Source organism: Medicago sativa, chromosome 5, assembly GCF_051527215.1.
Source record: "Medicago sativa cultivar Bolivia chromosome 5, Bolivia_mono, whole genome shotgun sequence".
NCBI lineage: Eukaryota > Viridiplantae > Streptophyta > Magnoliopsida > Fabales > Fabaceae > Medicago > Medicago sativa.
Genome location: NC_140753.1, coordinates 75,489,034 through 75,503,885, shown reverse-complemented (window position 1 = coordinate 75,503,885; position 14,852 = coordinate 75,489,034). Strand labels below are relative to the sequence as shown.

The following is a 14,852-nucleotide window of genomic DNA, read 5'->3' as shown; positions in this document are numbered from 1 at the left end:
TCACAAGGCCACATCAAGCTTCCAAAGTTTTGGCATACTTTAGACCTATTTTTACACCAATTTGCACATAGTAATATTCAAACACATCACAACACAAGAAAGTAATATCATACCCTACAAACAGCACCAAATATTCCAGACCAATAACAAATAATGCCCCAAAATTACTCTTCAAGCACCAATTATCATGAGCCAAAATATTGGAATTAAAGTGTGCAAAAAGACTTAACAAAATATGGTAAAAAACAACACAAATCACTCACAATTTCACATGTATTCTTTTTAACAATTTTCAACATGCAAAAGGTCACAAGAAACAAGTCTTAATCACCCAAAACAAATGTAAAAGAAATCACAAGGTTTTTTACAAGTTTTTCATCAAGTTTTTCAACAAAAATTAAAGAAAAAGCAATAAACCAAAGTAAAAATAATTCTCCAGTATTTCTTGATCAATTTTGACATGTAATATGTCAAAATTGATCAAAAATTACAAAGAAAATTATAGGAATTTTTTAGGAATTTTTAAAGGACTTTTTGAACACGCAGGGGTGCAATTAGCAAAATATAACACACACACGCAGGAAAGGGGGGGTGTGAAAAGCATACTGGAAAAAAAGAGCAAAAATTCGTTGGGCTTAAGAGGGAGCATGGGTAATGGGCATGGATCATGGGTCAAAGAAACTGGATAGTGGCATGGTTTTGTATAAAAAGCTATTGTTGTTGTAAAAAAAAAAGAAAACTATTGCTTGTTGTTTCCTTTCAAAAAAAACGTGAAGACTCTTCTCCTCACAGCCCATAACAGCGCCCAGCCTCCTTCTTCTCAGGCGAAAGTCTGTTTTCCGGTGCGGTGGCCGGTGGTGGCACCACCGCACCGGAGTTTCAAAACTCCTCCAAACTTAAAAAAAAAAATACGTGCCTCAAATCCTCTTTTCCTCCTCTATTCGTTTTTCAAATTATTTTTCGAAGAAAAGCAACGATGCAACACAGATCTTACAATTAAAGTTTTGGAAGAAAAGGTTTACCGGAAGAGAAGAACGCGAACGGATTCACTGCTTCTTCTTTGTGCTGTCGAGCCTTGAAGCTCCAGTTTGAACTTGCTTCAGCCTTCTTCACTTCTTCTTCCTAATTCAAACTCGTTTTCAGCCTTGATATTTGTTGCTGATTGCGTTTGGTTTCAAGCAATGGTGATGTTGAGATTTGAATGTTTGAACAGAAAAAGGAATTGATAAGATGAATCGGTTTGCATAGATGATCGTGAGGGTGAATTCTTGGATTGAATTTTGTTAGGGATTGGAGGAAGAATCGTTGGAGAAGGAGGAGAAGAAGATGGATTGGTGTGAGGATTGGTGTGTGAATTGGTTGAGGTTTTGTGTTGTTAGGGATGAAGATGGTGGTGATTATGGAGGTTTGGTGGTGGTGATGGAGGTTGAAGATGAAGATGGAGGTGGTTAGAGTTGGTTAGGGTGGTTGAAGTGAGTTAGTTATGGTGGTGGAGTTAGTTAGAGGTGAGAAAAGTGGTGGTTATGGAGGATGAGAAAGTTGGTTAGGGTGGTGGAATGAAAATAGCCACGTGAGGAAAAAGAAAAGGGGGAAAGAAAATGGATTTTTTTTATGATTTTTGTGTAAAATGATTGAATGAATAACTTTGACCACAAGTTTGACTTATATAGGTGATGAAAGGGATGCTTGGACCAATGAGGGAATGCCACATGGACTAAGTAGTAACAAACTCTTAAGGACCAATAGCATTTGGACACATGGCACTTGGACTCTAACAAACTTAAAAAGGGATTAAAATGCAAATAACAAAAGTACGAGGACCAAAATGAAAATTAAAACTAAAATTGAATTGAAAAAGTAAATTGAAAATTAACGCAAAGCGAGACGATTAAAAGCAACAAAGCAGATTAAAATGAATCAGAGATTTTATGTGAAATGACCAAAACGCCCCTAGGGACTAAAATGACTCGAAACGACTCAAATGCAATTTTAAAATGATTTTTTAACAAGGGATTAAAGCAAGAGTTTATATAAGCGAATTAAAAGACTCAGAGACAATTTTTAGAATTTAAACAGGGTTTTAACACATGAAAAGACTAAAATGCCCCTAGGGGCAAAACTGACTCAAAAGGACTTCAAATGCGATTTTAAAATGGATTTTGACATAGAATTGAAATGACAAATTTATTCAAACTATTTGAAAAAACTCAAACAAATTTTTAAAGATTGAAAGAGATTTTATCATGGGAAATGACTAAAATGCCCCTAGGGGCTAAACTGACTAGAAAATGACTCAACTGATATTTTTTGAAATGAATTTTGACATGAGATTGAAACAAGGACTTATACAAACCAATTTAAAAGACTCAAACAATTTTCAAGGATTAAAATGAGTTGAATGCAGGAAATGACTAAAATACACCCTTTTTCATGAATTTTGCAAATAACATTGAAATAAAATGCAGAGAAAGATGCAATTGATCAGAGACATATCAAATGACCTATAATGCAAAAGAAGAAGAATTGAACAAGTATTTTTAGGTCCAAAATTAGGGTATAACATTGCTCTTAAGGAAACTGTTTGTAACACTTCAAATTATCAAATGAAACAATGTTGCTTATAATGTTTACAATTACTTTGACAAAGTCCTTCAATAAAAAAATGTGTCCATTTTTTGCATATCATGCATCATTTTGCATTTCATAGTCTCAAATCCAAAGTTTCACACAAGTTGTCTTTTCCAACAGAGGTCAACCCATTTCAAAAGTGGTCCGATGTCTTCATTCAAATTCAACTCGCAAATGCAAGCACTAGTGCAAACACAAAAAATGGATGAACTTGGACAAGAGGTCCACAAGCTTCGTGAAGAGGTGACAACACTTTGGGCCGAGGTAGAGAAGTTAACTAATCTGGTATCTTCGCTGACGGTTACAAAAGATTTGCCACAATTCCAACAGTATCCCCAGCAACCGTATCAACAACAACAACCTCGACAACAGACTTCAAGGAAACAGATTGACCCTATTCCCATGAAGTATGCAGTTTTGTTTCCAAAATTACTCGAAAGGAATTTGGTCTACACCAAGACACCTCCTCCAGTGCCAGCAAAATTGACATCCCGGTACAGGGCCGATCTCTTTTGTGCTTTCCATCAAGGGGCACCAGGTCATGATATGGAACACTGTTTTGCGTTGCAGAAGATAGTTTAAAAGTTGATCCGAAAAAACGTCATACCTTTCGAAGAGTTTTAATTTGAATGTGCAAGTTAATCCGCTATCGGATCTTGGTATCTATGGTTGACACATGGAATGTTTTAGCTGCAATCGGGTCGTCGCTGATGTTTATTTCTATTACTCATCTGTTGAAATGTTTGTTTGTTGTTTTATGTCTTTCAAAAAAAAAATCCTTTCGTCCCACCCGAGACGGAAGTGAACTTGTTTAGGGCTTTTTGCTTTATGTATTTTCCATCATTAATAAAAAGGTCGTTTTGATCCCGACCTTGTTTTTTTTTTTAATTTTTGTGCTTATTCTGGAAAAATGGTAATACAAAAAACCAAAAAAATTCTTTAATCATTCTCAAATATCTGCATAATCATAACTACTTGTCAAAATCAATAATCAAATCATGCATTGATAAACCCGTTGAACACATTAACCATGTATTCTCTCTCGACTTTGATTTCCCTGTGTCCGAAAGTGAAGAAGGAGAATGAAGAGATTCCCGACAAGGTCTCTCGCATGCTGGGGCATCGAAGCTGCAAACAAAAAACAAGAAGATTGTCCAGAAGATTGCAGTCATTTCCAAAGTCCAGTATGAGATGTTACCGTTGCCTCGCATGGATATCGTACTTCAGTACACATTTCAAGAGGGGCAACCCCCCCTCCTTCCCCAATATACAACATGGAAGCCGTGCTTTCTGTGGAGGTCGAAGTCCCGTCAATAGGAGTTCTGCTAAAGTCCAAGTTTGATCGAATTTAAACGCATGACGACCTTGTACAAATATATCAAAAGAGGTTTGAAACGAGCTTCTAACAAAAAGGTTCGTCCCCATGAATGTCAAGAAGGGAATTTTGTACTACTTTCCAATCAGACTCCAGGGGCAAGTGGACACCTAATTATGAAGGCCCATGTGCAATGACTTTTACAACTACGGATGGTGACAAACACACATATCCCATGAATGCCGATGCAGTCAAGAAATACTCTGTCAAAAAATATGAGCTCGATAAGTCGCAAACATGAAAAGGCGGTTTAGGCAAAAATGAGCGTCTCGGTGGACTGAAAACCCAAAAGGGCGGTCCAAACAAAAATTAGAGACATGAACAAAAATGATTATCCTGATAGATTGAAAACCCAAAAGGGCATTCTATGCAAAAGTTAAGGATCGTGACAAGTAACTGCATCAGTCAGCACAATACACTTGGAGCATCCAGCTATCAAAAGACCTCCGATTCGAAGCATCTGTAGATCAAAGACTCGGAATTAGGGCATTCAAAGTTGTTATGGAGTGTAACATTTATTGTGTTCAACGTACCCTTCCCATTATGTTTACCATTTTCCAAAAATTTTCAAAGATCCGTGGAGCCACGCCCTTGGCAGGTCACCACTCAATTAATCAAATTTGAGCCTGTGCCCATTTATTTGGAACTCTCATTTTTTCTACTTGCAAAATTTCTTCCATTTTTGATGGCAATACTTGAAGCAAATTATTTTTTTTCATAATATAAAACCTTATTTTACATCTTTTGAAAAGTGTGAACAACAAACACACTCTCTTTGAACTTATGAGTAGGTGAAGCGTACATCAGCATCCGCCTCGAGAATGGTTATATTCCGGAAGAGAAACATGGCTAAGCACTATGGAGAAGACCTCTGCTTTGAACAAGATGTTATCACAGTCCATGAAATAAAAAAAAAAACAAAGCTCGCTAAGTTGAAAACCTGAAAAGGCGGCTTAGGCAATAGAGAGCGTCCCGGTGGACTGAAAACCCGAAAGTGCGGTCCAGGCAAAAATTAGGGGCACAAAAAAGGAATATATTCCCGGTGGACTAAAAACCCGAAAGGGCGGTCCAGGCAAAAGTTAGGGATTAAAAAAAAAGGACTGTTAAGGCATGTCAGGGGAAGGATACTCTGCGCCGGTTTACAAATGGCGACTTCTACCATACTTTTGGTCGACAACGGGTTTTATCCCCATGAGCATCAACTGCTACCTTGTGCTGGGTTTTTTTTACTCCAATCAACGGTTCAATTTGTTCACAATAACATCATCTCCAAGGAAGTTTGCCGAGAGTTTGTACTGCAATGTCATTCCGCCTCCCATCTTACCTGTCTTGTCTCGTTTCATCCAGTCTCACCTGTCATATTCACTTATACAGTCATACAAAGTTGGACATACATGCATACAAGTTACATTCATACATCATACATTCATACATTAATACTTTCACGTATTCATACATTCATGCATACACAACATATACACAACATCAATTCATACATGGTTGCATCAGTCACCCAGAGTTTTGTTTGGCCGCACCCCTTCGGTTCGGTCCTTACTTATCATTGTACCAAACAGCGAGTTCTACAAACGAGCAGTTGGCAATCATCTTATTATCATCAAGAGTGTCATCCCCAGTGTGTCTGGTCAAGAGATGTCACCCGTCAGTGTCAAGTGGCAAGTCCTAAACAACAGACAGCTTGAGTCTACCTTTTATCTTGTTTCAAGTGGCAAGTCCTAAACAAAGGACAGCTTGAGTCTACATTTTATCTTGTTTCAAGTGGCAAGTCCTAAACAACGGACAACTTGATTTTACCTTTTTCTTGTTTCAAGTGGCAAGTCCTAAACAACGGACATTTTGAGTCTACCTTTATCTTGTTTCAAGTGGCAAGTCCTAAACAACGGACAACTTGAGTCTACATTTTATCTTGTTTCAAGTGGCAAGTCCTAAACAACGGACAACTTGAGTTTACCTTTATCATGTTTCAAGTGGCAACTCCTAAACAACGGACATCTTGAGTCTACATTTTATCTTGTTTCAAGTGGCAAGTCCTAAACAAAGGACCGCTTGAGTTTACCTTTTTATCTTGTTTCAAGCTGCTAGTCCTAAACAACGGACCGCTTGAGTCTACATTTTGTCTTGTTTCAAGCTACCAGTCCTAAACAACGGACCGCTTGAGTCTACATTTTGTCTTATTTCAGGCTGCAAGTCTTAAACAATGGACCGCTTGAGTTTACCTTTTTGTCTTGTTTCAAGCTGCCAGTCCTAAACAACGGACCGCTTGAGTTTACCTTTTTGTCTTGTTTCAAGCTGCCAGTCCTAAACAACAGACCACTTGAGTTTACCTTTCGTCAGGTTTCAAACGGTCAGTTCCAACCAATGAACAGTTTGAAATCACATTTTATTTTCTCCAGTGTCATCCTCAACTTAGCTGTTCTAGTGATGTCACTAAAAAGTTTTGTCTTCATTAAGCTATCGTCCCAAACCAATACGGTAGTAGACAATCCTTTCCCCAGTAAAACTACATTCCCCAGCAGTGTCGGATCCCTCTCTTTAACGAATTGGGTATCCCGTTGTTTGTTTCTCGTCCCAGTCAAATCATCTTTGTCGTCCTGCATTCATAATTGCATCATGAGCATTTCACAACATCTTAGGTCAAAAATTGGTGTGCTTTTGTATTTAAGTCTCTTCGTCCCGTCAACTCAAAGATTTCATCTTCAAATCTCCGGACGAAGAAACTTAAATATGGGCATCTGTCATACCCTAATTCTTGACCTAAGGTCCCACTGACACATGTCTTTTGACTAGGAATATTCCTTGTTTTTTTTTTCAGACCTCCTCTCACTTTTTTTAATTTTTATTATTATTTATTAGTCTTTTTTTTTTTAGTTTCCATCTTTTAATACTTTATTTTTATTTAGTCTTTATTTTCCAATTTACCTTTTATTTTTTATTTTTTTTAGTCTAATTATTTTTTTTAGTTTTTTTTAACCATTTTAATGAGTCAGAAATAATTGTCTCTGGGGTCCAAAGAAAATTCTATTCCAACCATGCCACTATCACAGCCTCAATCACAAAGTCAGAAAGTTCTTTCCCATTTTTATCAGGAACGCGTTTCATCATCAATACCTCTTCTCACTTTTTTTATTTATTAGTCTTTTTTTTTAATCTTTCATTTTTATTCAGTCTTGATTTTTATATTTTTTTATTTATTTTCCATTTTACCATTTTATTTTTATTTTTTTCGTTTAATTACTTCTTTAGGTTTTTATTAACTTTTATTTAATTAGTCCAAAAATTGTCAAAAAATATAGTGTCAAGGTCCAATTTTTTTTTTCTTTCTCCAGTGTGCTACCAATCATGCCATTTTTACATGTCAACTCTCCCATTTGAAAAATCATTCAAATCACATTCCAAAATCATCAATCTCATTCAAATCCCCATCAAAGTGCATTAAACCAATTTTCCATTTTTCATCAACCTTAGAACCTATAAATAGAGATTTCATCCTTCACAATTTGACACACCAAAAGTTCTCTTGAGTTGTCAAAGAACTTTTCTCTTTTCTCCCTCATTTAGTTTGTGTTGACGAGATATTCTTTTCTTCTCCCTCTTTTTCTGTCCCTTCGGAAAAGTCCCTTCGGAATTTTGTCCCTTCGGTAATTTTGCCCCTTCGATTGTCCCTTCCTTTTATTTTCTCGCATTTTATTTCTTTTTTAGCGTTTTTTTTATTTCTATTTAGCATTTTAATTATTGTCATTTATTTTCCAGCAATTAGAATGTATTTAGGTCCAATGTAAATATAAATGAGAAAAAGTGTGTGTGTGTGTGTGTGTGTGTCTTTTATTTCTCTACCGCTTTATATATTAAAAATGCAAAAAAATTAGGTTAGGGACTATGTGGTGATCCAACGTCACTACAAGTCCACACGCTTTTAATTTTGTTGTTCCGTTAGTCTAATTTTCATTTATTATTCATAATAACAAAAACATTCAAATAAAAAAAATCACAAAAATATTTTCATAATAAACCTTGATCCAAGATCAAGTGATCGTTCTTTTTATTTTCTTTTTTAATCAAATATCAAATCAATTTTAATCATACTTTAAGTCTATTTTCTTTCAATATAAAAAATACAAACAAAATACTCATTTGCCACTTGGCTTTTTATTTTAAAACCTTTTTCAAAATCTAATAAAAAACACAAAACAAATCAAACGTCAATTTCAATCCCGAACTACGTGATTTTGATCCTTCACGGGTACGTAGGCAAAAGACACTCGTCCTCTCAAATCATAAAAAATGTAGATAAATTAGGTCTTTATTTTTCCACTTTAATTCCATTTCAAAAAAAAAATAAGCAAGTTATAGCATGTTAATTAAATAATCAAGAGGTTCTCGTAGAGTACTACGAACATAAAGGGTGCTAATACCTTCCTTTTATGTAACTAACCCCCGAACCCTAATCTTTAAAATGGTATTTGAACTTTTTTCCATTTCTTTTGAAAAAATTAAAAGTTCAATCCTGAATAAAAATAGTGAGTCTATCCTAATTAAATAGCTTGACCTCCGAAAAATGACGCGACAAGCTTGATATATATCTCGTCTATCTTCAACAAAAATACCGCAATTCTGTGGTTGTTTTTCATAGTATAAAAAGAATACTTGTAGGATTTACGTAAAAAGGAAAATCAAAGAAGCAAACTTCAAAACTCAATTGAACATTAAAAAGCAAACTATGAACACACTTATATATGGATGAAGTACGTATATAAACTGTCATGAGAAATCTGAACCAAAGAAACCTAACACTACAAAAGTATAATTACGTTCCCTTTAAATAAAAGAAGTATATATAATTACGTTTTTTTTTTAAAATAAAAAAAAAACTGGAAACACTTATTTAGAATACTTTGTATATGGGAGAGAGAGACCACAACCGAAGAATCCAAGAGGTATGAAACCCATAGAACAACTTCATCACTTATAAATGAATTCACACTATAATCGAAAAATTTAAGAAAAAAGTTAACATAATAAGAAAACATAGACAAAATAAACTAATCAGGCCGTGTGAATGGAATGCATGGCATAGGTCAGCGTGCTTTGCTCCATCTTCTCCTTAATAAAATGAACTATATTGACAAAGATAGAAGAGAAAAAATATTTGTAGAAAGAGATAGAAAAAAACATATCGTAAAAAAAAGGAGAAAAAGATATTCATAGCAGGAGAGATTATACCTTCTCTACAAAATGCAAGTAACACCACCATTCTTTAAACATGTTAAGATTTGAGAGGTTTCAATGCAGAAGAATGGTAGTGGTGTGGTGAGTTAGATATATAATAAAGGGTTGGTTCCAATGACATGGGTGCACACAAAAGAATACGAAAGACTCATGGGAAAACGGTGCATGTGATGTTTCTCATGGGATATGAAATCTATGCATATACCAATACCAATACAACTAATAATAGAAAGTTTATAATAGATTATATCTCTCATTGAGTGACAAATGTCATACTTGCTATAATACTAAGCTGTTCTAAAAGAGGTAGATGAAGACCTAGGAAAACTTTAAGAAGAACTAATAGGAAAGATTTAAAGATTAATGAGCTGGATCCATTGGATCCAAATATGGTTTCCGATGAAACATTATGAAATGATTTGATCCATGTAGCTGACCCCACTTAATGTGATAAGACTTATTGTTTTTTTTAAAGGAAGTAACTCAATGCATTTCACTAGCTCAAATAGTCAAATACACGACGGTACATCATTGTAAGTGTGAGAGCTAGCATTACATGGATATCTATCTATGCCAATTCATGAGCAACCCCATTAACTTGACTCATATTAAACTCGACATGAGAGTTTTAGAAACTATTCTGGAACAATTGTCTACATGCAAATATAATACTCCCTCCGTTTCAAAATGAGTGTCACTTTAGCCAAAAAAATTTATTTCAAAATGAATGTCGCTTTCAGTTTCCAATGCAATAATAACTTTTTCTTTTCAATTGTACCCTCCAATTAATACTCTGCACACTACTTCCAAAGTATTACTTTTAAAACTAACCAATGGTTAATAAGGATAATTTGGTAAAATAACCGTTCTCTTTCTCTTAATCATTGCATTTCTTAATATGTGTGTAAACACCTAAAATGACACTCATTTTGAAACGGAGGGAGTACAATCAAATTAGCTATTATCATCTAAAAATGTTTTAAAAGAATCCACATCCTTCTTCGAGTCTAAAGCAAACTCTGAATTATCAAGTTGAAGGTTTGATGTTCATTCCAGAGTCGTATGCAAACAACCTGCTTCCTTGTGTCAACATCACATAGAGGAGAAAACCAAGCAGTTTTTGCAAGAGCAAAGTCACCTGCATCATTGCGATACACATCTCAATTCCTACTGTGTTGAGTGATGAAGAAAACGAGGCATCAGTATTGCACTTGTAACAAAGACTTGGTTGTTGTTGTTGTTATACTTGTGGAGTGTGGATTATTGGACCGTTGTTGATTGTTCAATATAGAGCACTTTTGTTTCGTTAAAAAATCTATCTTTCATTAGATAAATCATTTTGTGTCTTTTTGAAGTTTTTTATTTAGGATTTTAAGAATAAAATCACTCTTGACTCTAAATTGAAAAGTTATTAGAGTTGTTTTTTTCTCTTTCGAAAATCTATTTTTGTTTTTCAAACACAAGAACTAGTTAAAAAACTTAAAAAAAAAAAAAAAAACCAGTTAAAGACACCCAATATCAATCATTTTGCTGAAACTTGGTGGATTATATAATTCAAATAAAGAGAATGCTAACCATTGCCCTTGGGGCATTGGATAAGGGGATAAAAATAGAAATATAACATTGGAAAATGGTGAAAAGTGATAAATTTAACTTTTTAAAAGTCAAAATATTTTTAAAAACAATGCAAACATGCTACTTTTGGCTTCCTTAACGATTGCCCTGAGGGCAATGGTTAGCAAAAACCCTTCAAATAAATTACATAATCGGAAAAAGTAAAAGCCAATAATGAGGGTGAAAAACACGCCTTCCTGCAAGCCAATGACGAGAGGGTCAATGCGGAAGTAGTGGAAACGGGAGAGAGAAAAAAATGGCTTATTAATGTTAAATAATTGCTAAGAAGGCAAAATCGGAGTAATATTAGCAAAGTTCATTTGATTTATTGCTAAATAATTTCTTAAGATTAACTGAACTAATTTCCATAAAGGCAATTGATAAATTTTTTAATGAAAAATATTTTCATTTCAAATTTTAAGTGCCGGGGATCATGTTTGGAGTTTTTTTTTTTTGGTTCAAGTATTTTATTTTTTTACTAATGTGACATCCTAATATATTGTTACTCCCAAATGAACGGGTTAGCATTCCTCTTACAAAAAAGATGACATTAAATTGATTAAGGAAATGTCAAAGTGTCATGCGTTTACCAATTTTTTTTTTGGTCAACGTTTACCATATGTTTTAATCATCAAATATATTAGCAAAAAAAAAAGTAATAATATATCGGAGATTTTAATTACTGTTTAACAAAATTAAATAGTATTAACAGGCGAAATCATTTCATATAATGGCTCTGGATATTTGACATTATTTGAATTCTTAATTAACGTACGCCATGGATATATAAAAAGGCAATACTAAATCACTAAGTAATTGCCTCTCCAAAAAAAAATCACCAAGTAATTTTGTTCAATAGCAAAATTGTTAAAATGATCAATTTCTTGTTCTTATTTGTTTTGTGTTCCTTGACTAAAACAAGCCATGTAGTTGATGGTAGGCGTATTGCACCAAAAGAAGAGTTAGAGAGACAACTAAAGCTTATTAACAATTCTTCTATTAAGAGTATTCATGTAAACCTTTTAGCATATATTTCATCTTTTGGTTAGTTTTACCTAAGAAAATAATGTGATTGTAATTTCTATGTGTTTTCTATAGACAAAGTTTGGATACATAGTTGATTGTGTTGATATAAACAAGCAACCAGCTTTTGACCATCCTTTATTAAAAAATCATAAGATACAGGTGACGCAACTTTCAATTTGGTTAATTCTTTTGTTTAATTATATATAATATCTCTAATTTAATGTTGGTTTTTTCCTTTCATATGTTGCAGAGAAGACCAAACTTTAACATAACAAGTGTGGAGATTTCACCAACCAAACCTAAACTTGACCTCGAGCAAGTTACATGCCCAAGAGGAATGGTTCCTATTAGAAGGATAGCTAAAGATGATCTTATTCAAGCTAAATCCTTATTGAATAATAATAATTTCTTATATGAAGATAATAATATGGTTACTCACGTGAGTTTTTCCTTAAACAACGAATTTCAAATGCGCTTTAGTTTAATTATATGTATAAACGTCGATTGATGTTTCAATTTTTAATTAGTTACGTAAACATATTGAATTTGTAGGCTGCAGCAGTTTATATCCAAAGAACTCCTAGTGAGTCTTATCATGGAGTTAGTGGAACCACTAGTGTTTATAATCCAAGAGTTTATAAAGATCAAACAAGTGGATCTTATATATATGTTCAAAGTGGACAGAATGATGGTGGTGCTACTATGATTTTGGCTGGATGGCATGTGAGTTTTAAGTTATCCTACTAAACTTTTGATCAAATTTTGTATATGGAAAACTTAACTAATTTATCATATACTAATTAACTTGATGTTAGGTGAATCCCAATTTATATGGCGATGATTCAACTTATACTTTCTTAGCATGGACGGTAATTCGAGATTAATTTTATTTTATTTTATTACAATTACAATGTAAAAGCACTCTCTATATATGGCAAACTCGTGTGTGGATCTGATAGATTTCAGAGTCGTTACAGTTGTGCATGTACATTTGTTTTTATGCTTATTAGATGCTTACTTTGGTTGATGATATAAGCGGAAAAGATTCTCTCCTTTTGATTGCTCTCATGTTCTCCAGAATTTTTTTTTTGTTGAGAAAATCATGTCCTCCAGAATATTGTTCGATCTTTACTTTTAAATACTTTTTTTTTTTCTGATCATAGACTTACTTGTTTGATGATATGAGGGGGAGGTTGTTCTTTTTATTTTGAAACAGGGAGATTGTTCTTCTAGTTTTATTTTACTTCTGAATTGTATAAAATAATTTGAAAGCACTCTATATTTTACAAAAAGTTCTCACTATACACACACACACACACACATATATGGACACAAGCTTTGTTGATAAATTTTTTGCTGTTAATCTTCTTATATGTACAAAAGCATTGTTGTTAAATTTTTTACTTTTAATCTTCTTTATATTTGAGCTTGACTATAAACCACTAGTTTCATTTCTTCAAAATAATATAATGTAATATTTTTTTTTGAACAAACTAAAATGAAATTTAATTATCACCACGAGAGATTCACTCACGTGCAAAAGAGATACCCTCAATACATAATGACAGATTATGTTCGGGTTTTGTCAGACAGATAATTTCAAGAATACTGGATGCTACAATACATTATGTCCGGGTTTTGTCCAGAAGAACGGTAAACAGTACCTAGGAGCGCGTTTTTCAAGTGCATCTACATATGGTGGAACTATGGTTGAGTTGTCTGTTTCACTTCAACAGGTTATATCTTTACTATACAATTTGAATAAAAAAAATCGATTTTTTTTTAGGGGAATAAAAAATAAGTTATAATAGTATCATATTACATGAACATCTCAAAGACATGCTCTAATTAGGAAGACTCTAGAATATATAAAACTTATTAAGATTAAAATTCATTCATCTTTAAACTTTTAAATAGATATATATCGGCAAATCTTGTTTATGACAGATTCATATGTAAATATAGTATATTCACAAATTCTATGGATATCATGTTTACAGGACCCATTAACCAGAGAATGGTTATTGATTATAGAGAATATTGTGGTTGGATCTTTTCCGGCAGATCTTTTTCCCAACTTGGACATACCTGATCAACTGGGGTGGGGTGGATTTACAACATCCCCTAAAGGTGCTCCTAGTCCTCCAATGGGTTCATCATTCTTTCCTGATGGGAACGTTGTTCATACTTGTTATTTTAGAAACTTTACATATCGGGATCCATATAATCATTATTATGAACCTCAGGAGTCTTCATTACTAAAATTCAACAACGCCCTTAATTGCTATGGAGTTGAATACTATGATATGTCATTTGGAAAGGCTGTTCAATTTGGAGGTCCTGGTGGTGATTGTCGTAATAATTAATTTGAGTTGTTCTATATCACAACTATATGTATCATAATTTGGTTCGATGAGTGAAAATATGTGGTCTTCTTTGACCAAAAAATAATGTCTAAGGCTTTACGATATCATTTCATTATACATCAAAATGGAACATTTTGCGATATCATTCATTTATGAATTAATCTATATTCTGAACTAGCTTTCGTTGTAGTCTTAAATATATATTAGTAAAAGAATTATAAATCATTATCTTAAGTAAGTTCTTTTTCTAATGATCTATGCAATAATATTGTCACATGTCCCATTTAGAGAAAAAAAAATACTGTCACATTTCTTTCTTTTTCTAAATGTGATTTTGTTACTATCATTTATTTTTAAAGTACTTCCTCAGTCTCTAACCAACTATTGCATATTTTATTCTTACTAAAAAAGTTGGTAGCAAAATTTCAATTAGGTGCTGAGTATGATTGCAAAAAATAATTCAAGATTTCAATAAGAGAAAAATGATGACCGATATTCCATCATATATTAAATTAAGAGTAAAATAAGATAAAGAATTCTGCTCTTCCCCCAAATGGTTCTGCTATTCCATCATACATAAGGAATTGGGGAATTGATTT

General features: G+C 33.5%; 1 protein-coding gene across 1 annotated transcript; it reads left to right on the top strand.

The window, feature by feature from the left end:
- The first annotated feature begins 2,829 nt into the window (after nt 1-2,829).
- On the top strand, nt 2,830-14,253 carry LOC146925041 (protein neprosin-like). The gene is made up of 8 exons (XM_085711921.1): nt 2,830-3,122; nt 11,784-11,874; nt 11,960-12,046; nt 12,138-12,326; nt 12,440-12,610; nt 12,703-12,756; nt 13,477-13,623; nt 13,888-14,253. The coding sequence occupies exons 1-8, from the start codon at nt 2,830-2,832 to the stop codon at nt 14,251-14,253; spliced, it is 1,398 nt and encodes a 465-aa protein (XP_085568047.1).
- The last annotated feature ends 599 nt before the right edge of the window (nt 14,254-14,852 follow it).